Here is a 26,310-nt window from a genome sequence, read left to right as displayed (position 1 = left end):
TCTTGAATCTTTGCTCCTGAAGGTTGAAGAGTCCCCTTTCCCATCTTTTTCTTTATTGGGAAGCAGGGGTCGTGCAGAATGGGCACCCACTTGTGGAACCAGGTCTGAGGCAAACATTCAAAGGGTTCAACATATGGGCACCTGTAACATCTTGAAACTCTCTTAGGATTTAAATTACATCTCCTTTTCAGATAAAGTCAGAAGGTGGATATATTGGGATTGAGATCTTGCACATTACACTTGTCAAAGAAACTGGTCTATAATTTAGTGGTTCAGTTTTATCTCCACTTTTATAAATTGGTACAATGTTTGCTCTCTTCCATTCTAAGGCCACTTTTCCTGTATTTATAGAGCATGTTATTATGTCAAAGTGGTTTCAATAATTCATTTCTACACTATTAGCACCTGTCCTGAGATTCCATCTGGTATCATAGCTTTCCTTCCATCTAAGTTTTTCATCAGCTGTATCAGTTTCCCTTTCTCGACCTTTACATGATTTAGTTTCCCTTCGTTGCAAATTTCGAGACCCTAGTCAAAGTTGGTTTCTTTCGTAAACACTTTATGAAAATTTTTATTTAATATTTCCGCAATTTCTTTGTCCTTTTCGTAGAATACATTTTTTTCTTTTAGCCTTTCCACTCCATTTCTTTTTAACTTCACGTTTACGAATTTATAAAACATTTTTGGTTCTTCTTTACACTTAAAAAACATTCTTCTTTCAAATTCAGCTTCCTCCTCTCTCCTTATTTTCACATAACCATTTCTTGCTTTTTTATATTTGTCCCTATTGTTCTTATTTGGTCTTTTCTTTAAATTTCTCCATGCTTCTTGCTGTCTCACACCTCCATCCAAACCATGTTTTCTCCTTTAGTTTTTACTGTGTAGAATGGAACATATATCTCTATTCCTCTGTTGTAAATATTCATAAAATGTCATATTTCTCTGGAATATTGGTACTACTCTTGATATCAGTCCAGTCTACCCCACCGAAGAAAGTCTTGAGTCCAACGTAATCTGCCTTAGCATGGTTTTTCCTTTTTTCCTTAAAAGCCTCTTCTCGATATTCACATCCTAATGACAGCAGGAGGTCCTTAACCCTTCAGAGGACTGAGGCAAGGAAGGGCATATAAAACATCATTCCTAAGAATATTGATAATAGGCACAGTAAAAAGTCAGAGGGTGGCTGAATAGGAGGAAGAAGCTCTGAATCAGCCAGAGTGGAATTTTCAGAGAAAGTTTGAGTGAAGAGTTTAGTTCATGAGACAGATGTGACAGCAGTTGAGCCATTGGAATTTTGGAGAAATAGGAAAGATAGAGAAGCAAAATTGTTAGTTCTGATTTTTGGTTAGATGCCAGAAGTCTACAAACATTAGATTTGGCAAGAATTCAGCATTTTTTTTATTAACCCCTTCACTACGGCTGGCCCAAAACAGCGCCCCGCACCGTATCCGGGATCACTGCATGCGTGAAATTTCAAATGTCGCTATTGAATATAACAAGTTTTCAGCCCTAAACTCAACATAATCATCATGTATTATATATGAAAACATGCAGAATTAAATGGTGCAAGAAAAAAAAAATATTAATAATTGAGAGATGGAAGCATAAATATAGAGATAAAATAACTCGTGTATTGGCTAAAGCGAGCCAGGATGCAGTATGCACGTCCTCGGATATGATACAGGGCACACAAGGATGCAGTATACGCGTCCTCGTGTAGAAGGGGTTAATGAAGGAGTTTTTGAAAATTCAAATAATAGATCATGGCATAATTCTGGACAAATATGTAGATCATGATCATTATTTCCTCCTGCCTATGATGAGCTCTTTCAAGAGGAAAGTATCGAGACACCTCTCCTCCTGAAACTGACCTCTGTTTTGGCCACTCTTCTATACTTTTTTTTTTTTTTTTTTTTTTTTTTTTTTTTTTTTTTTTTTTTTTTTTTTTTTTTTTTTTTTTTTTTTTTTTTTTTTTTTTGAGCTGCTTCCTTTACTTTGAAAAAAAAAAAAAAAAAAGAAAAGAAAGAAAGCATGCATTCAAAGGCTCAGTTCCTTTTGTGAGCTGTCTCTTTGTCTTGGATAGCTCAAGAACAAGCATGATTGAACCAGGTTTTTTTTAGCATGAACAGTAGAGAAAGTGAATTTAATGTGACTGGACACACACAGATGGGTCTCTGACCTGGTAGCAGTACTCAGTCCACAGGAAATCGAAAAAGTACCTCATCGGGTCATCCCACTGAGCTGAAGAATAATGCCAGAAGCACCACCTCTACAGTGGCTCCAGAGATTGTCACAGAGAGATAGGACAGAATGTAAAAATGCACAACATTCCGCCTCTCATCCCTACCTTACCACACAAATTTATTAACATGAGAGAGCTGGAGCCTTAGGGAGGTGTTTATCTTCGGAGTAATCACAGTAAATACTTCACTTGTGGATGGAGAGGTGCTTCCCAAAAAACAATGAAGTATCATCAAACTGTCCATACATGTAGTGCCATCCAATAGTCTGAAGGCGGCTTTACACCTGGCAATTCCTAGTCGGCAATACAGGCGTGGCTGCATTTTTGGTCTGGGTCTGGGTCTGGGAGCCCTTCTCGCAGCAAGTTTTCTGCAGCTGAGCGCGTCCGTCTTGTATTGCCGACTGGCGGCTGAGTACAGCATGTCGGTGCCAATAATAAAACAAGAAATGGCAGAGACAAGATTTGGAGCCGGGATGCCGAGGTGGCATTATTAGAAGAAATGAGGCAGCATAGATACTTGTGGGATCCACAAGATAAGCTGTATAAGAAGCTGAGTCTACGGAAAACAACGTTTGAGAGAGTGGCAGCAACATTACGATAAATGTTTATCTCTTTGCGAGATATCGAAGGAGGTAAGGAACGATTATTTTCGTGTATTATATAATCACACTATGTAATGCCTGGGGGTTGCGATGGCATGTTCCTCCCTTCTCCTTTGTTGTTAAATGCAACAATGAACAATCAATCAATCAATCAATACTACTTATGATAAAACTCGTTTACTTAAAGTATTTCTACAATATTAGGCTAATGGACCAAACTCATTGTGGTTTTAAGATATGGTAGTAGCCTTTTGGGGTATCTGGGATGAATTCATACCCTTGCATTTACTAGCAGTTTACGTCTTGATGCTCCCGGCTTCTCCTCCCACGTGTGAACGTACTTGCTCCTGAGAGCACCCAGCTGGTCTAGCCACTAGATCGTCGCAGCTGTATTGCCGACTAGGAATTGCCAGGTGTAAAGCCGCCTTAACATATCTGATAATTTATCACAAGAATGATCTCTTGCAAATCACATCAGTGGACTTTTACTGTACCAATATGATGAGTACATGATTGTGACTACTGTTTAGTTATGTTAACCTGGTAGCAGCAGGGACCACGTTTCTTAATGGTCCCTCCAAGCGAGAAAATGAGAAAAAATCACCCCTCACACAAACCATTCCATAATATATATCAAAGCATTTGTGATCAGATTATGTATCATCTATTTTTGGGGGGTTATATCATGGCACAAATTTGGCCCTGTCGCTGCTACACGGTAAAGCCACAAATTTGGCCCGTCGCTGCTACCTGATTAAATATTTTCAATGCAAGCATGATCCCTTCTTGGTTGTGGGCCTGCCTCCCACTTGCTGCTGCTGACATTCACAATGGCTGTCAATATGATAACACATTGAAATATTAACATAACTATTTGAAACAATTTAGAATTAATCTAAATTCAGACATTGTAAAACATTTATATAATTGGTATATATATACATTTCACATACTGTATGAATTAACTTGATTTGCCAGATGTGAATGAATGTGAAACTGAACAACACAACTGCAACATCCCCAAAGAGAAGTGTGTCAATTTTCCTGGTACCTTCAGATGTAAGCCTCTCCCAGACTGTCCTGAAGGCTTGACAAGAGATGCCACCTCCCTCAGATGTGTTGGTAAGAACTTATTACAACTTATATTGAACGGTAAATACATTTTTTTTTTTCTTTTTTTTACGTATACTTATAAAGATGATACCATTACTAATGACATTGCATTTCCTAACATTTTAGAAAAATCAAGGAAAATGTTTAAAAGTTTGATGGTTATCTTGCATATATTCTTCATGTTAAAATTTCTATGTTTTATGTGCACAGCCAACTGCGAACGTTCTTCTTGTCTGCATCTATAAATTTCGGCTATATGAACATTCTGATAGTGAGGATAATTAATTTTGTAACTTACTGAATACAAAAATGTGCAGAGAGAGAGAGAGAGAGAGAGAGAGAGAGAGACGGGATAGAAATCCTCCCCAAAACCAACCCAACCGCCATGAGATTTTCCGCCTCTGAAAAAAATCCAACCCGGCAACTGCGCTTGTTTGGCCCCGGGGAGACCACGAACCGCGTCATAGATGGTTTTACCCGCATGATTTGAACATACGGTTCTGAAACCATACCGCGTCGTAGGAAACCGCGCCTTTCGAATCCGTGTCATATGCAACTTGACTGTATATATAGATGGTCCAAAATTCAGTCAAAAGTTGTGGCGTGACTGTATTTAGATGCTTCTCGAAAAGGAACGCCCTCGTTTTCCAAGCAGAAACTACTATATATAGTCGATAACATTTGAATACTTTAGACCCAGAAAAATGATGTGACAACATTTTTGCGCACTTGGTTATTGTTGTGTTTGTGGCCTACCAGCACTTTGTTACTCCTTATAGCACCACAACGTACCTGTAATACGTAGAAATTGGTTATATCCCATCCTCGTTGCCAGGTTTTGTTGTGTTTGTGGCCTACTAGCACTTGGTTACTCCTTACAGCACCACGACATACAGGTAACTCTCGATTTACGCGAGTATTGTGTCCTTGAAGAGGTCACGTAAATCAAAAACAATGTAAATCAAACAAGAGGTAGGTTTGTACTTTTATTTCCTACTGTATCACTCTGACTCCTCTCCCTCTCATGGTTCCTCCTCTGGCTGCCCTTCCCCTCGTGGTAGCACAGCAGCAAGGGTGTTGTTGTTGAGTAGCGTGGCAGGGTGGGTACTGTATTGTTGTTCAAGTGGCACGTGGGAAGAACTGAGCTCAACTGTGTGGCCGCAGCGCCGTGTGAGTCCTGTTGCATGAGACATCTGGTGGCCACTCCATAAAATATCATGTAGAAGTGAAAAAACGTGTAAATTAAACATTTATTTGGATTTTGGACCCCGCGTTATTTAAAAAACACGTAAACCAAACTCACGTAAATCGAGAGTTACCTGTATCCCATCCTCGTTGACGTGTCCGTGGTGTCAATCTTAAGGGGGATGGATACGCGTGGAGGCATTAATATTTATTGAGAACTCTACATTACTCCTTGAGTCTCAGCGCCTCGTGCCCTCGTCTGAGAGGAAAACTCTAGAAACTAAATGTAGCTGAAACTTACAATATGGTATACAATCCTAGTACATAAACATACAAAAGTATAAAGGTATTTAAACTCCTTTAAGGGATTTTGATTCCCTGTTATTACAGAGTCTTTTCTGGGTGCCTACAAAGAAAACTCAACAGTAATACATAACATAAATACTTCATACTCTATTCTCAATCTACTTACTTATCAGTTATGAGAATTAGTCATGTATACACTCAAAGCAATGTCTCAGTCTGCTCACAGCTATGCAGTATTTTTTGTGTCTTCTCTAGCCTAATTATCATCTTTCTATTTCATATTTGGAGTTAATAGACACAATCATGTTCCGTTCATTGAGGAACATTACTGATGAAGTAATACAACACATTCTAGATCCAGGTCACAAGTCCTGGACAGAGCTTTGTCTGTGAGTAAGAGTGACTCCATTTACCTTTTGAAAATGTGACTAAAATGCAATTATAGACCTTCAGTTTTGTATGGCAAAAATACAACAATACCTCCAGATCGCAGTAGAATCTATATATAGATGATAGTTAAAAACATCCATTATGTAGCTTAACTATATCTATGCTCCGGTCCTAAAGTCGGCAGTGACTATATAAACGATTCATTTTGGAGGGAACTACTCTTCAAGTACTGCCACCGTTTACGGGCTAATTGACTGATTGATTTTCCAGATTGTTATTTTAGTTGTCTTTGCCGTGACTTTACATATTTGATTTTTTTATTTGTCCACCCATTCAGATGTGGACGAATGCGTTGAGGGAACCCATGACTGTGTGGATGGTGAACGTTGTTTTAATCAGTATGGGCAGTACACCTGCCGAGGCTCACCCAGCTCCTGCTCTGAGGGGTACAGGTATAATTCACTAAACAGACGGTGTATAGGTATGTTTTTTCCAAAATTTTGGTTTACTAACGTGCATGTAATACTAATTCCATAAAGAATTTCAAAAGCACATTTCATTGCTAATTAGTAGATATATTAAAACTTACAGCAAGAATGATGTCAAATATAAATTTATTGAATAATTGAATTTCCATAAGGTATTATTTGAACAAGAAAAATGCATATTGTAATTGATTGCATTTATGAAATAAAATATAAATCAAGATTAAATGTAGATTAGATTTATTGCTTTCTGATATGGCAAAATGCTTCATGCTTACTACTTCAGTGTTTGTGGACTTAAAGTGCAACAGATTAATGTGGTGTTGAATCCTTTGAGTCTTTGTGGGAACTCATTGTTCATACTGCTTGTGTAATTGTGATCCTTTGTTAGTAGTTGTTCAGAAGCTTTATACTGAAGCTGATATACCTGAGGTGAGTGGAAGTTCATATTTATGTATAGTATTACAGTAAGTGTTTCAGTATTAGCTGGTGGTGTTTGATAACTCAGATTTAGCATTCTGATATACTGAACTTAGAGAATAGCATTGTGTGCATAGTACTTTTGATAATTGTATGATCCATAACATCTATATCAAATATTTGTGTTTAAGATGGAAATTCTTTTACACTACCACTACACTCAGTTTTCCGGTCCTACTGACCCAAGTTATTATAATAGGCCAATAATTTTTTTACTTCATGCGCAGCTGCCTGATTCTTCTCCACCGTTAAAATGATTCATAGACCTGTGGCGATGACCATTTCTTGAGCTTCCTATGGGTAACCCTGCCAGGTGGGGGTGGACATAGAGTTCACAAGGTTACTGTTGCACCACAGACCATTTTAAAGCATCACTGTATGATAAATAAGAACTTCCCGGTATGAAAACACCATCATCATAGTTAGAAACAAGAAATTGAAACGATGCCATTTGTCAATATTTTGGAGAGAAAAAGGATGTTTTAAGAAACTTTGTCGCATGCAATGATGCTAAGTAGCTACTGAAATACTTCTAATGAACTGTAGATCCTGTAACTGTGACTAAATTAATGCGTGTTGTCCTGGATGAGTGACAAAATGAGAAATAGTGTTGGTTCATCCAATCATATGGACAAGATAGAGCATTCTGAAGGATTACAGGAGGGAGGTGTAAAACAGTCTCAAGAATGGGGAGTCGTTCAAGAAGGCCATATATCACCAGATGACACCTTAAGGTTGCAAACATGCCACCCTTTCCTTAAAATATGGAATGCCATTTGTTCCGTATTTGCCTGTCTGAAAGGTTAATAAGATAATAAACTTCAGTATTTCGAAAATGTGGTGAGCGGATTTTTTGGTAAACCATTAATCCAGTCCATAAAATTGTTTGTCAAGGGTCGTCCTGAAATACGTACACGTAAAATATTCGTCATAACATCTCTCCCCCCTTCCTCTTGCCTTCACCTTGTTCGAAAACTGAGGTTTGACTGTATATTAAATAACTATACTCATTCCTTATAATTCTTTCTGCTTAACACATCACCCAAGATTTTCCTCTTCCATTTACAAAGACAGCATTTCCCACTTCACTGAGTAAACATAAATGTAAATTTGATCTCGTTATTCAAGTTTTCGACTTTTGCAAAATTTAACTTATTGTGCCTTCATTGGCAATTGTTGCATCTTGAGCTAAATTGGTCAGTCATACTATTCCAGTTTTTTTCTGTGGCTGTTTAGTATTTTCTCCTAAATTCCTATAAGCATACAATGCAGCCTTTGCAGCTAAGATGGCACAGATTAAGTAAGATGTAATGCTTAAATGGTTAACAGGTCAAATTTATTCTAAAAACATTGTACTTATGCAGAGTTTGTTGCAGTGTAGTTCATAATATATTCATCTCCACTATAATTCTGAACCTGTACAGAGTCTTCCTTCCTTACAAACAGGCTCAGTTCTGAGTGAACATTTGTAAGTCCAACATATGTATGTATACTTATGTATACTGCAGGATTGTACAGTAGTGTAATAAATGTGCATCTAAACATTGAGTCACGTAGAAGTGTGTGCACTTAACACCAGACATATCAGAAATATAATAATCACAGAGAGAGCATAAGCACATGTATGAACGATGTTGCTATAGTAACATACTATTGTTTACCTCTCAGTGCTTCCCACACTATAGTGCTGCCAACACACGCTGGACTGTGAAGTAAAATTTTCCCAACATTTTTTACTTCTGGGCAAACTGTATGTATCACCACTAAAAGTTCACAACTCGAATGTTCATACGTAGGGGAGTCTCTGTATGTAGTGACACAGCTGGAAAAATATTCTGTTTGTGGCAGATATTGATGAGTGTGCTGAGAACTTAGACAACTGTGATGGGACAACCCAGACGTGTGTCAATTCTAAAGGAAGCTTCAGATGCATTGATCGCCAGCCTACTTGTGACTTTGGCTACAGGTACAATGAGGACCAAGAGACATGTGTTGGTGAGTCTCCTGGGTTTGTAAATTGTAGATATAAGTTGCAAATGTACATAAACATTTATTTTGTACTTCCTGAGGCATCTTGCAGGTTTACTTTTCCATTTTGATGCTTAAGTGATGAAATATCACGGAGCAGTAGATAACTTATTAACCCTTAAAGCGCGGGTGTCGACAATAGTCGACAGCTGGTGCCTGGGCTCAAACCACGGGTGTGGACAATAGTCGACAAGGCATTTTTTTAATTAGTGTGCCGTCAAATTGAATTTGTTTATGCTGAAGTAGGGTTAGCATGTCGTTTTCTTTCAAAACATACCCAACCATGCTCCCTTGACTAATTATTGGTCAGTGTATGCCTTGTGTTACCTTTGAGAAGATGTCCGCTAGACATCCCACTTATTCTCACTTTCTAGGGAATTTCATCCACAAGATGGAGCCCTTCGACCTCAACACCCATCAGGGGCATCAGGAAGGCCCGGAAGTTAGGTTTTTTGGGTGTGTTTCACATAAAATGTATAAAAGTTATGCTTTTTATTACTAAATCATAGAAGGGAAGTCTGCTAGCAGTGGAAGAGTGTCTATAATAATGTGCTTTCAGTGACCCTAATTCAATATTCCGTACTCGCTCTACCAATGGTCATATAGTCTTCAAGTTAACGTCAAAGGACAGGTAAGGGTATGTACTTTACAATGATACTTCATTCAGTCGTGAGTTAAGTAGGAGTGAAGGTATGAAAGGTTGAAGTGAGGTATGTTTTTGCCTGAATATGCCCGTGTGGGAGGACAGGTGCATTTTTCTAACTGAAAATATGTATGGGAACCAATTTGTTTGAGATGAGAGTTGTTCGAACACCACAATTCCACTGTATACTGTATGATTTCAAGCCATTTCAACTGCCAATAGAATAATGGTGGGTAATATAGATAATTTTGGTATTCTGAAAAGATCATATAAAAACATTCATTGTGTGAACTAGTGTAAATAAAATCGTGCATTCAACAATTATGTAAATACAGTTCACATTTATACATCACTTAAGTAATTAAGTTTATTGATTAATCTGTTATTCCCTTTGCACTAACATCTTTTCTGCTTCTGCATGTACTAACCCTTCTAACTTAATTTCCTCTCAGACATTGATGAATGTGCGGAAGGTCGAGACTTCTGCAATAAGCTCACAGAAGTATGTGTCAATAGTGAGGGTAGCTACTGGTGTAGCCCAATACTGGATCTTCTTAGCCCTGATGATACCAACACTCTTACCACCGCTTCTACTGCTATTTTAAAGCCACCTCCATTACCTCCCCTTCCTCCAAAACCTGAGCAGGCTGCTCCCCAGTGTCCTTTGGGAACAGAATACAGCCTCCTCTTTCAAGCATGTATAGGTAAGCAAAGTTTCTGTTGGAGTAAAATTATTTTGGCTCTGTTTTAAATGTCTTAGGAATAACAAGAATGTTGGCTGTGGAAGTATATCTTGTACACACACACACACACACACACACACACACACAATCATATTTTTGCCCATTAGGTCGGGGTCTCAAACATCCACTGCCAAAATAACATCCTTGTCCGACGCTTTGTTAAAGTTTTATTTGCGAAAAACAGGGGAACACGGCCCCTGAAACCGTTAGTAGGTAAATACACACACACACACTTACAAATAGGTATATACACACACACACACACATGGGGCTATGAAGATCACTAGATGGTAAGAAGGCAATAGGTCCAGATGAAATATCACAGTGTAGAGTATAGACCATCATAATAGAAAATTTCCCTACTAGTCTTAGCTCTAGAGTTAAGGTCTGAGTAGAAAAAATACTGTTCAAACCAGGCTTGGTAGGATCATTGACATTTAGAGGGTCATAACTTAAAAACATGGACAGGTATACCTTATTTTTTCTAGAAATATAAACTGTGTTTCACAGTCTCTTCAATGAGAACTCAAGCAATATTGTAGGTAATATTTTTGGAGGAGTATAGGAAAAAAAAAGCTTCAAATTAGAGGTGAAACTTAATTTTTGGCTCTAATTCCAGTACTAATATTCTGATTTTAAATTGCAGGCTATCAAAAGTCATCATTTTCCATCAATTGTTGTTACATTTTATAAGAGCTAGCTTTATTAACCCTTTTCCTGCGATCTAATTTAAAATTAATTAACACCTCAGTGTGGAGTATTTAAAAAAAAAAAAAAGCTGTCCCTCAATAATTAAAACTTTGCTTCCTGAACACAAATATGTAAATATTGTAATGCTACAACATTTCTTACCTAAGTAATCAGCATCTTGCAGAGTAAGCTTTTTGCATTACTGTGCTGCCTGATGAAAGATGCTGATGACAGATATGCCAGATGCTTCGGATATAATAGGTAGCACACTTATCATTTCACTAACAAAACGTTTTCTGTTTATGTATTTATGTTCAATCACTTGATACTGAATTTTCTGTAATTCTATGGCAAGAAAAAAAAAAATGCCATTCCCAGCGCGAAAGTGTCGTATATCCCTACTCGACATTATAAGGGCTACTGACTACAATTCAAACAAAATATGATTTATGTTTGGAAACACTGCAGTAAATGCCACATATTGATTTCCACTTAATTACCGCACAACAAAATTGGCGCTCTACTTTGAAATTATCCTGGACCATATGTGGGACACTTGCAGGCAACGGCACCAAAGTCTGTGTTTCATATATGCGGTTGCTCCTCTTAAAAGTATCCCTGACCCAATGCCTAGTACTTTAATAAATGGACAATAATTTCTTTCCAGACATTGATGAGTGTGACACTAACCCCTGTAAGTCCTTTGAAGACTGTGAAAATACTCAAGGGTCTTACCAGTGTCAGTGTCAGCTTGGCTACCGAAGAGAAGAGCCAGATGAAGACTGCCAAGGTAAGCTAAATATATATATATATATATATATATATATATATATATATATATATATATATATATATATATATATATATATATATATATATATATATATATATATATATATATATATATATATATATATATATATACATATATATATACATTCATTCATTCATTTCATCGATGCCTGCTCCTAGGAGCTCCCACCAGGGGATGGCCATGGCAGAAGAGCTTTCAACTTTCTCCATCCAGACACTCCCTCCTTTGCTGCTCAAAGTTTCTCAAAGATCTTTCCCCTCTCTCCCTAACGTACTCTTGCACCCTATCCCTCCATTTCACTGGAGGTCGTCCTCTAGCATTCCCTCCCTCTATCTCACTCACATACACCCTTCTGGTCATCTTACTCTCCTCCATTCACTCCATGTGGCCAAACCACTTTAAAGTCAGTCGCTTCACTTCTTCCACCACTCCACACTTCTTCCCTTCACCCCCGTGACACATTCCAAAACGCTTGTACACACTTTCATTACTCATTCCATCCATTCAACTCACACCACAACCACTCCTCAAATAACTCATTTCCACTGCCTGCACTCTAGGCCTCTGACTTTCATTCTAGGCCCATGTTTCACTTGCATATGTGAGGGTTGGTACTATTAGTGTACTTCTCAAATCCCTCTTTACCTCCATGCTCACACTTCTGCCATTCATGATTCGTCCCAAAGACCCTACCACCCTTCTTCCTTGCAATGCCCCTTCTCTTATCTCTCCATCCATACCATCATGCTTACACATAACTGATCCAAGGTGAAAATACTGCCATTTGCATAAACTCAGCTTTAAAAGTCCTCCAGTGCTGTACATTTCATATCTCTGAAAGATTATCATGAGTGAACTTAACACTTTTCTTGCTTGGCATTTACAAAAAGTTTTCTATAGATATTTCATTAAAGAGGATCTTAGATGTCATCACTGTAGTAGGGTTTGATGTAAAATTAGATCTGAAATTTATCAACATTTGACAGATATGAATGAATGCCAGCTGGAGTTACATACCTGCACCAGCACTCAGCGATGTGACAACACTATTGGCTCCTATGTTTGTGTTCGTATTGCTGGTTGTGGGACTGGTTACACCCTGAATCACAATACAGGCCTGTGTGATGGTAAGTTATAATATTACTATTAAGAATATTTCCTTAAATCATGTGTTTCAAATATTTATTCATATACAATGCTCTGTTGCATTTCACATAAAATTTGTTCACAGTTATATTAGCTGGATATTTGTAAAATATAAATGGAGTAATTAATAGAAAATATTCAGTTCCAGATAATGAGATTGTAACAAGTATTTTAACAAATTATACTGCTATTCTTCCCAATTCTTTACTCTTGTTTTGCTCTATGCACTCTCTGGGTGTTCTGGTGGTTCAACTCTTCCATTATCGAATCCAGCAGCTAAAGTTGGCACTGTAATCAGAAGGATACAGCAAAGAGTGAAAATCACATAAAACACTCTGCCCGATAGCACTAATGGTAATGGGGGCAGAGTAAACAAACATGGCAGATAATCTTGTGAACATCAAGGATCTTCTCCAACAACTTAAGCCAACATTGTGTAATCAAGTGGATTCATCAATGTATGAAGTCACACAAACCACACCCCTTGGTATTGCTAATGGTAATGACAAAGACTCAAGCTCAAAGCTCAAACAAGCAACCCTGTGTAATCAGGAAAAATTAGAGAGGAGTGACAATCATACAAAACATACTCCCTGGAAGAGCTAATGGTAATGGAGATAATTTAAATCGTAAACAAACTTGGCAGGCAACAGCTGATTGTTGAGATTTATCCTCCAAGAGCTGAGGTCAAGTTTGTGTAATCAGGATTCAGCAAGGAGTGAAAAAAACCTGTATGGTTTTCTTCAGTATTTTAGCGGGCTGGGTATTCCATGGAAAAAATGGCCTCTAGAGTTCCAAAGATGCAGGTAGCTCAAGACTGTTTGTGATATAATGATGTGCCACTGGAGTGGGAGGTAGATCCTGCAGAGCTGGTCAGACTTCTGTAAGAAGGTTATTGTGTGCCTGAGGGCTTTGAAGGCTATGCTTGGTTAAGGAGTCACTGCCCAATAGGTCTTCTACTGTTGGTTTATGAATATGAAGATTGGTTATAGAGGCTTTGAGGGTGGTGCAGACAATGGAATCTTGGGCAGTGCAGGAGGAAGTGTTCGTGTGTGTCTGACTGTGTGGGGTGCCATGGGTGGTGTGGGTCTTGGACTGGTTAGAGCGGCTTCACGGCCTGACAGGGCGGCTGTTAGAGCCCGCTCAGGCCGTATTCTTTCCGTTGAGTAGGAGTGGTTACTGTACCCCCTTGAGCAAGGGGGATGGGGTGTGTTGTGTATGAGATCCTGGTAGTATTCATAGATCGACAATAAAGAGCACTTGCTCATGTTGGGAGGGTACCTGCTGGCAATTACGAGTCCAACATGTGATCAGGTCGTGGTGAATCACACACACACACACACACTCACACACACACACACACACAAACAATGATTGAAACTCAGTGGCATGCATGATGCAGATAATAACCTGAGCTTTTAACTATTCACGTAATATAACTGAACAGATTTTTTTCCTCAAATAACAGGTTTGAATTTTCTAATTCCAAATTCAGGACTATTTTAATCTATTAATGTGTTCTTTGCTTTACTAACTCTTACTAACAGACAATGATGAATGTAAGCTGAATACCCACAACTGTGATCAACGGGGCCCCAAGTATGAGTGTGTCAACACCAAAGGCTTTTTCCGCTGCAAAATCAAGACCTGTCCTCCTCGCCACATTCTAAATGATGATGGCTTGTGTATTGCTCGCACCTGTAATGTAGGATACAAGCCTGGAGAATTTGACTGTATTGGTGAGTTAATAAGGTTGACAGAACACAAAAAGTCATCATAGACCACCAGTTGAGAACCACTGATTTAGGGCATTGACAGGTTCTTACAGTTTTATATTGATGAGCACCAAAAAGGCATCAACCAAGTGATGCAAATGTTTTAATGATGAAATTCCACGTAGGACTAGTACCCAAGTGAACCAAGCAACCCTTGGTCATCAACCACCTTAGTCTACTGTGACAACATTGCTATGATGTCTGTTGTACTTCTAAGGATTCTTTAAAATATATGGTTGAAGCACAGACTTGGCAGCAGGAGGGGGATGTTTCCATTATTGCCAATGACCATGAAAGTGATTGTAGAGGCCCTATGAGACCATAAGAAACACACAAATTCAGATACCTACATATTAAATGCATTTCATTTTCCTGCACTTTATGAAATAATATTTTGCAAGATAATGTATCATCTGCATTCTTACAAAATACAAGGATGTACTGTACTTGAGGGGCTACACAGCACCTGGGGTCATCTAACAAAACTATTTGGAGTTATGTGTTGAAACTTTCCAGGTAAATAGGTACCTATGTTGCTTACTTTTCTCTGTGAAACAGAATGATGTATGTATACTTTTATGTATACATATACATGTACATATACGTGTAGTAATGATTAAATTAACGCAGCACCATTAATACTTAATCAGTATTTTCATATTTTGGCTGTGAATACTCATTTGATATGCCTACAGCCCTATGCAAAGTATTTTAAAATTTTCACTATTGCAATGGCATACTGTATTTTTTTAATTTTTTATGCAAGTCAAACCTGTAAAATCAGATTTTTCATTATTTTTTCCTCTTATTACTCCTAACTCTTTTACCTTATCTGCAATACCTAAACATAGGTCCTTAGCTGCTAGTGAAAGCAATATTCCATGGTTATTTCATCTAACTGTTATGCATTTTAGATTTTCTGTGATTAAATAAACGTCAAAATTTATCAAACGGAGATATGATCAATTTAAAAATAGAAATGTCCGTTACTGCCCTGCCTAGTGGGGTAGGACCTTTACCTCAGTCCCTCTAAACCCATGCCAGCCATTTAAAATGCCCGGGAATCATTTCTAGATATTATACGAAAACTTTGAGAACAGTTTTGTAAAATGCTATATTTTGACCCCTGGGACCCCAATTAGGTGTCGCATACCCCCTTAAAGCTTGCACATCTGAGAGAAAGGAGCCTCTGCATATGAAGTTGAGTGGATGAGAATAATACTTATTCACCAACATTTATTTCAACAGATATAAATGAATGTATTGAAGACAACCCCTGCAGGCAAAATGAGCGGTGCATCAATACTCTGGGATCCTACAGATGTCGGCCTCTTCTTACCTGTAATATTGGCTATGAGATGAATGAAGAAGGCACCCAGTGTATAGGTTAGTATTGAGTCTCCTTACAAAATTATGTAGTTTTTTTTTTATTCATATGTATTTGATATATAATGCTCAACTGATCATTGTATTCAGAGTGATTATTTGATATAATATTTTATAGTTAGTTCACAAAAAAAATAATAAGGTAAAGTTAACACTAAATATTATAAACATTATAAATATCTTTTTTTTTTTTTTTTTTTTTTTTTTTTTTATTAACATCTCTTTGGTGCAGTGGTTAGCATGACTAGCCGTTAATCTATGGGCCCGGGTTCAAATCCTGGCCCGGGCAGTCAGCATGCAGCTCACTCAGCTGTTCATGCTCCCTTGTGGACTGGCTGATGAATGGGAACCTGGTGAAATCTAGGGAAGGTAAACTGTGGTAACCCAGATGTTTCCTTAACTAATTAGCTCTTCATCCACCACAGGTTCAAAGGCCCAGTGCCACAGAAATTAGCACCACAGTTACATGCAGCTGTAGTGTATGCCCTCAACTTAACATTTACCTTAACTTTTTTCTGTAAATCTATCTGTCTGATATTAACCATTTTAATTTACGCCACTTGCACCCCATTTAAGAAATGTATCTCAATAGAATGTCTTTGTAAAGTATTCTGCAAATTGTTATGATAGCTTTTTCCACATTTAGAATCTCATTATCAGTTAAATATTAACGTACATTAATTTATTGAAACCATCTTAACATTTTTACTCTTCGTCTCATCTACCCTTACATTATCATTGAACTCCTTCAGTATGGGGTATAACTTACAGGCTTAGTATGATATACAGGGTCCCTGCACTCCCCCATGCTGGTAATTCATATGTTGGAACTAAAAAAACATCAATATTTAAAACAAAATAACATTCTTGATTATTGCATATCATTTGAAAGCTTATTTATTATTCATTATTTCTATAAGTGAAGATGTCATTGATATTATATGATATAACAGTGAAAAGAATAAGAATATACATAATTATTAATGCCAAGTTTCTATAACTTCGTTTATGGATGGACGGTTTTCAAAGCATAATTTATACTATATCACATACAAGTACCCCTCATATATCGCTGGATTTACTATTGCAGATTTTCTATACTGCATTAATATAAAAATACCAGCTGTCTGAGTGGTTGGGCGGCACCGCCATCCTCCCTTGGGGTACATCCCTAACGAAATACCCCCCCCCCAAAAAAAAAAAAAATCTACACTTTTTGGACACCGTGTACATTTCTTGTGTATTTGTTGTTGTTGTTGTTGTTTTGGGCTGCGGCGATCTAGTCGCTCACATGAGCCCTGGTTTCATCCTGCTGCCTTCCTGAGGAAGGCGCAGGTGAGACGGATGTAGATTCCTGCTGGGATCGAGAGGTGGACGCCTGCCTCCGCCAGCAGCATGGGCTTCTCATGTATTTTGATTGGTGGTGCCCTATTTCAGTCTTCCACTCCAAGACCAAGACCTAAATCTGCCAGGTGGGGAGAGTTTGTAAAAAAGCATCGCAGTATTTGACGTCATATAAGATGCACTTTTTTTTCCAAAAAAATGTCCCAGAAAATCACCCTGTATCTTATAAGGTCAAGGTTCAGCTTTGGGTTACTGGCTAGTGAAGCTTTAGTGCTGCAGTGGCACTTAAATAAAACCACAAACTTCTCTGCAAATGTAAACAAGGTGGCAATCACTTCTACACCAACAACAGCAACTCTTTTATAAAGTAATAATGTATTACAGTAGTACTTACTGCTACTTCGTATAAAATAATACCAGTCAGGAAGAAAATTAAGTAACGACATATAACCATGATTTTACCTTATCAAACTAGCAGTCAGTTGTACACCAAACCTGACGACACGCGCAAGACACACTTTCTTTTGTTATAAAAGTGTACAAAATATTTCCACCAAAAATACAATATAGAGAATAAATAAAATTTATTTCCACACTCCCTAATGTTTTAAAAATGTACTAAAATATTACAACTAGAATTAATATGTAGATTAATAATACCAAAAATATGATGTACAAACATTATACCCGTCACCCCTTTAACCCATACAGTGTTGTCTATTGTCATAGATAGGGGTCATGCCAGGTTGCACTTTTTTCATATTTTTTTATTTGCCCCTTAAAATGTAAAAAAAAACTACACATCATTTGATATATATATATATATATATATATATATATATATATATATATATATATATATATATATATATATATATATATATATATATATATATATATATATATATATATATATATATATATATATATATATATATATATATATATATATATATATATATATATATATATATATATGTATTATTTATATGTGAGGAATGGAGTCCTAGTGTTCGTCCTCTTATTTTTCTCCGTCTCAGAGCTAACGATGTCATACCAGGAAAGGGAAATTTATCTTATATTCTTTCCATTATAAACACTTCTCACAACCCTAAAGCATGAGTAATGTATAAGTACTTCTTTACATCACAAAAACTTTAAAAAAATAAACAGGAATTGTAAGTTCAACAAAATGTTTGGATGCACATTAGGCAACACCGCTCGCTTCAAGGCCGTGTGTAGTTCTCAAACCTCAACATAATACTATGAAGCTTCTGACGATCAGTTTTCATTTCCAATTACTCTGAACCATAATTTACAGTTCCACATGCCTTACTGATTATAGTATCAAGGAGTAAGTACCTAGATTCTAGAAGAAAGTAACTTACCTTCTTGTATAATGATTTTTGTTGAAATGCGGACAAATGTCCAGAAAGGCCCTTTAACATCTATTAAAAAATACGAAGACTTGTCAAATTATCCCTCTTCACTGCCTATGAATGATGTTACATACACAAACAAAAATAAAGGTGGTATAAGCCCTCAAAAGAGCATGTGTATATATACGTACTAAACACTTTCCTAAGAGGTACGTATATGTACCTACTAAACACTGTATGGGTTAACAGTGTCGTTGACTACACCATGTTTGTTTACATCTCAAAGCAGTACTCTTGAGTCTCAAAGATGGACCAGTTCTGGTAGGTTCCTGCAAATATTAAGGGTTTTAAATGATGATAGTATGAAGACGCGTCAGGAGTTCAGCTGTGTCCGTCCACCATCTTGTGTGTGTGTGTGTGTGTGTGTGTGTATTTACCTAGTTGTAAATACACACACACACACACATACAAACACAAACACACACACACAGAAGGAGAAATGAGAAGGGGGTGGGGAGGGACGGAACGGGAAAAGGAGAGAGGGAGGGAGGGTCAGGTAAAGGTGAGGTAAAAGGGAGAGAGAAAAGGTGTGAGTGGGAGGGATAGAGATTAAAAGAGAAAAACTGGGAGGGAAGGGAAAGGAAAAGAAGAAAGAAATGAAAAGGAAGGAGAAAAATATGGGGACAGAGAGGGAGAAGAAAGAAAGGAAGTGGGGAAGAGTGAACCAGGGAAAAGCCTCACGGCGCAATAGGCCGCGACGGAAAAATAAAAAAATAGGTAGGTGACATAAGTGCTTATTTAGGTGTGTTCCTATTTACGTTGATATATATATCGTTTTCATTTTTTAGGCTAAAAAAATGCTTATTTTACTGCAAAAATGTTTGAAATGATAAATATATAAAAATACCTATAAACCATAAAATCCCGCGATACAGCGAAAAATCTGCGATATGATACAATTTTAAAATCCGCGATACAGCGAGACCGTGAGAAGTGAACCGCGATACGGCAAGGGATTACTATATATAGTCACTGCCTAGAGAGAGCTACTTGTGCAAAGCTTACAAGATGGGCACAATGATTTGTCATGGAGGGGCTTCGGCCATCAGGTAGTTTGGCACATATCGGGGAAAGTACACAAAATAATAAGGAAAAGATCATCTGCTGTTGAGGCATCACTCACCTTCCATAGGCTGTCCTCTTCTGAAGAAATATTCCCCCTCCTTCCTGTCTGCTATCTGCTGTGCTTTATCCTTCCTGTGAAACAAAAGGTGATATCATTGATGTTGCAGTTGCTCATATTCCCCACAGATGTAGATGAGTGTGCCAGAGGAATCCATCATTGTGAGGGCAATCAGATCTGCTCCAACAGACAGGGTAGTTACATATGTAATTGTCCACAAGGCTATAGGCTTAATGTTCAGCGGCAGTGTGAGGACATTAATGAATGTGAATCATTCTATGGAAGGGTAAGTATAAAGGCTTTGTGTCTCAGAAATTATAGAAAATGAAATAGTCCTTGATATCCTTGTTATAGAAGACTGAAGTGTCTTCAACAAATGCTAATTTTATGAAAATATCATATGTGGATAATTTTTTGTACCTTGGTCAAAATTGTATTTTGGTAGCTTAAAAATTTGTAATGTCCTTTAATGAATAATTATTAGCTAGTACACTGGTAAGTATTAAGAGGAGTATTCAGTTAATTAAGTGATAAGTAAGAAATATTCATACATAAGTTGCTAACATTGCAGGTTTGTGCCAATAATGCCAATTGTGAAAATACTGAAGGCTCCTTCCGTTGTAATTGTAAGGAAGGCTTCAAACAAGCCAACAACGCTGTATCCTGTATTGGTAAGTCCAGTTTACTATCTTGATTTTGCCTCTTCCAAAGTTTTTTTTTTTTTTTTTTTTTTTTCCCAGAACATTATTTATCAAATATCAGCTTTGATCTACACTTGAATACAAAACTGCAATCATGTTTTTTATATCTGACTTATACTTAATTCTGCTTAGAATCATTGTATCATACTTTTTTGTTATAAGTCACTTTCTTACATGTAAATTGATTATCTTCTAGAAAAGATTATTTTTCAGATTAATACTTTTATTGATACTTTTTAAAAGAAAAGGTTGTGGTATACCCCTTGCTTACATGTTACCCAGTCAATCATTAGAAAAAATGTAATTTTCTCCACTGAATTATCATCATTCTACTTCTTGGTTTTATATGAATGCATTCTTGTGGTCCTGAAGGAGGCTCTATTCTTAGCTTAATATTTTTGTATACACCCCCATTCTCACTGAATTAATTTCATTCCAATATTCTTGACAGTGTCAGCTCTGTTGATCTTTGTCTTCAGCCACTCAAAGCAAAACATTGTTTTCTTCCATCAGTTGCTGAACAAATCAGTGTACTGTTGGAATTCAAATGTATACCTTTATGCAGGCACACTGCTTTACAAATGGGTTACATTACTGAGAAACCATTCACTAACCAAAAATTTGTCCAGCCACACTCAAATCTCCCGCGTATGGGAGTGTTCCAACACTATTTCTCACAATACAGAATTGCCAATTGAGTGGGTTCTCCACTACATTTGGTGGAAAATCATATCAGCCCACTGCGGAAAATCTACGGATGAGTATCTGGTGGATGTTCTTGTCCACTATAGCGGCATTTTTGCATAGCTTCACCTTTCACCTGACTGATTCTTTGACCAAATAGTTGTAAATATTGCAGTTGGCAATACAACCTTGCCAGAACCTCAACTTCCTCAAGGAGAGGTGTCCGCAGTTGCCTCAAAATGGCTGATAATCACGCACACACTGACGTAAGTGTTCACATTCAACACTCCCTGAACGTGCATGTACGTTCGCAGGAGAGGCATACGTAACTGACTCTCATAGATCTGGGCCTCCTCTTCCCAATGGTGGTTTTGGTTTTTAGCTTTGATGAATTGTTTTTGAGATACAGAGGTTAATAGAGACCCCCCATTTGGCTGCCCAACTGCGCCTGAGGGAATACTCGCGTCCCGCACCATGCGCAATGAAAGGGTTAACCCCTTCAACACGAGGACGTGTATAATGTGTCCTTGCGTGCCTTGTACCGTATCCGAGGACACATATACTGCGTCCCGGCTCGCTTTTGCCAATATACGAGTTATTTTATCTCTATATATATGCTTACATCTCAAAAGTATCAATTAATTTATGTTTCTTTATGTGCACCATTTAATTCTGCATGTTTTCATATAATACATGATGATTATGTTGAGTTTATGGCTGCAAACTTGTTATATTCAATAGCGACATTTGAAATTTGGTGCGCGCAGCGATCTCGGATACGGCGCGGGGCGCTGTTTTGGCCCGGCTGTAGTGAAGGCAGCACGTGTGATGCTGATGGTAGGTAGACGTGATCCGTACATGTCAAAGCAGTGCAAAAGTCGGGGTGATAATGCGCGACAGTCGGGATAGTAAGAATTTAGGACTAAGCGTGAAACTCGAAGATCGTGAAACTCGGATAACACGAAACTCGGGAGGGTACTGTACTTCGTGTTTAGTTTGAACTCCTGAGATAATGTTACATTCCTCAGTTCCGTAGCTTGTAAGTGCAGCATTTTACTGGCTTGCAGACACTGTGAATTTGTATTAAGCCAGAGAATATTCCCTTCCAGATGTGGATGAATGTTTGGAAGTACCAGAGATCTGCCATCACAACTGTATTAATGTTTGGGGGACATATCAATGCACCTGCCGAGCTGGCTTCATTCTGGATTCTGACAACAGGTAATTTTAGTAATAATATGAAGGATGGAAAGTAGGAAATTTAATTCTTACTTTTAAGGGAAAAATATAGATAAAGAAGATATGAAGATAGAGAGGATACAGAAATGAAGCTGGAGAGAGGTTTGTTAATCATGTCTTAACAAAGAGATGTCAGGTATGTACCATATTTAACACGTTACCTGCGATGCGACCCACCGGTGGGTCATCAGCTTCTTTTATATGTTGCGATATGACCCACTGATGGGTCGTAAATTTGTTTTCATATTTGTCATGTTTTCTTTATATAATTGAAAGGAATTGGATTATATAGATAAATTACAGTAGTCAACAGGTGCAGGAGGCCATAAAAAAATTATGGACAAATAATATTGACTTTATTTCATTATTTTATTTATAAAAATAATAATACAAAAAAGACTTCATTTTTGTGTGACAATGCCACCAACAAGTATTATACTGATTTCATATTTCTAATTGAAATCATAATACATACATCTTTAGCATCTTATAATATTACATACACGATATAGAACTCTAAAAGAACAACATATAGCATGTGACAATTGTTTAAGTGGGAAAAAATATATATTTTATTTTCCTATTTCTTGCATTTCCGTGTTTCTTAAATACTACTAGTAAGTCAAGTGTCTCTGTACCGTAGCAATGAGAAAAATTATGGGATTTCTAAATACTAGCAAAAAACTAGTAAGAAAAATTATTTGGATGTACGCCGCATGCATATTTTGTTTGGTAGTTCCACCGGGGTCACCAGATGGCAGGTCGAGCTCAGTGAAGGACCCAGTTACCTGCAGTTAAGTTTCTCATTTGATCATGTAGTATAATAAGATAGTAAGGCAGGTTTCATTTTCAGAACCTGCACAGATGTTGATGAATGTGAGGCGTTTCGAGGTCGTGGACATCTGTGCATTGGATTGTGTGTAAACATACCAGGCTCCTTCAAATGTACCTGTCCAGATGGTTACAGCTTAGCAGCTGATGGACGCACTTGTAAAGGTACACAGGCACTCTTTTTCATTCAAGTAAACTATAACTGCTAGTTTGAATGCACTTTATTTAAATAATCATGATGAGTTTAATTTAATTTGTGGGCAGGTAAATAGTAAAAGTCAAAACATTGAACATAGAATGAAAAAACACCATGCTTATTTTCTTAGTAAAATGTGCTACATAAAATTTCTCTTTTATGTTTCTTCTACGAGGACTGTTCAGAATAGTCCAACATTTATGAGTGTCTTAAGTTAAAATGATGAGGAGAAAAACAGTGAATAACAGATTCCTAAGTTGTCAGTGAAAGGAGGTGTAATTTTACAAGTGAGTAGATTGTCTTCTGCAGGCTTACAAGAAGGTAGAAGGCATGTATATTTACTTACTCAAAAAAGTATATAACATGAATGCAAGGGTAGGAGTTGGCACAGAAAAGAGGCAAGTTGAGACGAATAGTCATTAAGGCTTACCTTTCTTATTTTTGTTCATTCATTCTAGCCTGCATGCTGCTTCTCTTCTCTGAACTCTGCAGAACATAACTCCTGCAAATATATATATATATATATATATATATATATATATATATATATATATATATATATATATATATATATATATATATATATATATATATATATATATATATACACACACACACACACACACACACACACACACACACACACACACACAGGTAGTCCTTGAGTTATGATGTATGACATGATCACTCACGCTTTCAACCAGACCACTAATATTCATATCATTTGGTGAAGTAATGAGTTGACATTTGAAATATCCCCCTGCTATGAACATTTGTAAAGTGGAGGTCACCTGTACATACCTTTGTAATTGAGACATTGCTGTGTTTACCTGCCCACACATTTCAAGGATATTCAAAAGAGCATAGAAGATCAAGATAAAAAAATTACAACTTTGCAAGTCAAATTTCATTTGCAGATATCAATGAATGCGAGTCTGGCAGTACGTGTCGTGGCATAGATGAACAGTGTGTTAATACCCGAGGAGACTACAAATGTAACAAAATAACATGTCCAAACAACTATGTCCGGGACCAACACCACAAAAAGTAAGTTTTTTAAGTATTATACCACACTAGGTATATTAAAAATATTTTCTGTTGATAATGTGCATTAGGTTCAACAGCAGTGGTAATATACATTTTCGCCTTATGAGATGTCATTGAATTTGATGGAAAAATGCCTTTTCAGTCATCCTTTTGTTATAAAATACAATGTTATTATATAATGGCCAGTAGCAGCTAAAATGTGTATACAGTTTTACCGTAACATCTGCAGGGGTTAGATAACGGACACCCATAGAGGTTGAAAATTTTCATATATCTGCTGCCACCCTTAAAGCACCTTTTTTCCAGGCTGCCCATAGTGCATGTTAAAAACTCTTAACCCTTGATTCCTAAAGGATGAGTGCCCCACAGGTGGAAGTATTGATGGGTTTCGTAAAAGGAAGAGAGGCCCGCGTGCAGACGCCTCCATTTTCTTTTCTATCCCTTGTTTCCTCATGACCTTCGCTATTGTTCTTCATCTGAAATACAGTAATCAACCACCTTAGGCTTAAATACTAGCATACAAAAGCCTAGAGACTCATTCACATGGCTAGTTGTGATTAATAAAGGACACTCTCTTGGATAAATCTAGTGAGTTTGCCATGTCCAGTGACAGTGAATGAGATGCATACGACCCACAGCTCTCAGCATCATATTCTGACCTTTCTGATGATGGTACTTTGCCTCCGGGATTCAATTCAACCCCATCAAGCCACAAGCCCCTTGTGCAGCTGCCCCACCCATTCATAAATTGTCTGACTCAGATGATGACGACATCCCAGTACGTAGAACTCATCGCACCACCCCAAAATCAGGCGCTAAAAGCTGTGGAAAGCTCCAAAGCCACTAAAGTACACATGTATGGGCACGACCCTTTAGGGCTGACTTAGACATGATCAAACAAGACCTAACTGCTTTCAGCATTGACTTTTTTACGATAGACCCATACACAAGACTTCCTTCCACCAACTGGAACAACCTGAAACACACCATAAACGACTCAATGAACAGACACATACCACAAAAAAACACTTTCTTGTAGGTACACACTTCCCTGATTTTCCAGGGACCTACACAGACCGCATTGCAAGAAACAAAGAATACAGATGCACGCAGACATACAACACAACAGACACTTGCCAAAAACATAAAATTAGCAGAACACAAACACATAGCAATTTACCTCGCAGACAACGTAGAAATAACAAAAGAAACTTTTTGAAGTTCTTTAAGGCGTGCAAACAGCCTTGATAGATTTCTGCACACACTGCTGAGTGGAAATGGGTACTTTGTACATATCTGCAAAAGATTTTGAGTGGTGCTTTCTGAGAGCAGCATGGAACTGTACACTTCCATCAATGAGCCGTTGTTTAACATTAGCTATGAGATGCTGCTTGCCTCGATCCTCAGCTGTGAGGAGATCAGTGATCACATCAAATGGTGCAATGTCTTTGGTTGCTAATGATACAAGAGGTACACTTCTCTCCTCTGATTCATCTTCTCCACCTTCTTCATTCAGTGTGCTGTGTAGTCTGAAAACATGGAATCTTTCCAGTTGCTTTGCAAGCTTCTTCACATCATCAACATAAAGCTTTGTGTGTGATGCAAGATTATCAGAACGGGTCAAAGGGGTCTCTTCCTCATCATCTTCCAAACTATAAAGATATCTGGTGTCCTGTGA

The 26,310-nt window shown here is 37.6% G+C and overlaps 1 protein-coding gene across 3 annotated transcripts in view; it reads left to right on the top strand.

The window, feature by feature from the left end:
* The window catches only part of LOC126982474 (fibulin-1-like), a 29,172-nt gene that overhangs the window by 1,126 nt on the left and 1,736 nt on the right, over positions 1–26,310 (top strand). For all 3 annotated transcript variants that reach the window (XM_050834530.1, XM_050834529.1, XM_050834531.1), the window contains exons 2-15: positions 3,823–3,966; positions 5,804–5,837; positions 6,176–6,319; positions 8,652–8,798; positions 9,927–10,178; positions 11,575–11,697; positions 12,708–12,848; positions 14,415–14,606; positions 15,891–16,028; positions 20,063–20,220; positions 20,506–20,605; positions 22,429–22,540; positions 23,412–23,554; positions 24,503–24,632. In XM_050834530.1, coding sequence (XP_050690487.1) covers positions 3,943–3,966; positions 5,804–5,837; positions 6,176–6,319; positions 8,652–8,798; positions 9,927–10,178; positions 11,575–11,697; positions 12,708–12,848; positions 14,415–14,606; positions 15,891–16,028; positions 20,063–20,220; positions 20,506–20,605; positions 22,429–22,540; positions 23,412–23,554; positions 24,503–24,632 — 1,838 coding nt within the window. In that variant the 5' untranslated portion in view covers positions 3,823–3,942. The remainder of the gene's footprint in view (positions 1–3,822; positions 3,967–5,803; positions 5,838–6,175; positions 6,320–8,651; positions 8,799–9,926; positions 10,179–11,574; positions 11,698–12,707; positions 12,849–14,414; positions 14,607–15,890; positions 16,029–20,062; positions 20,221–20,505; positions 20,606–22,428; positions 22,541–23,411; positions 23,555–24,502; positions 24,633–26,310) is intronic.

This window comes from Eriocheir sinensis, chromosome 51 (genome assembly GCF_024679095.1).
Source record: "Eriocheir sinensis breed Jianghai 21 chromosome 51, ASM2467909v1, whole genome shotgun sequence".
NCBI lineage: Eukaryota > Metazoa > Arthropoda > Malacostraca > Decapoda > Varunidae > Eriocheir > Eriocheir sinensis.
This window is presented reverse-complemented; position numbering and strand designations above follow the sequence as displayed.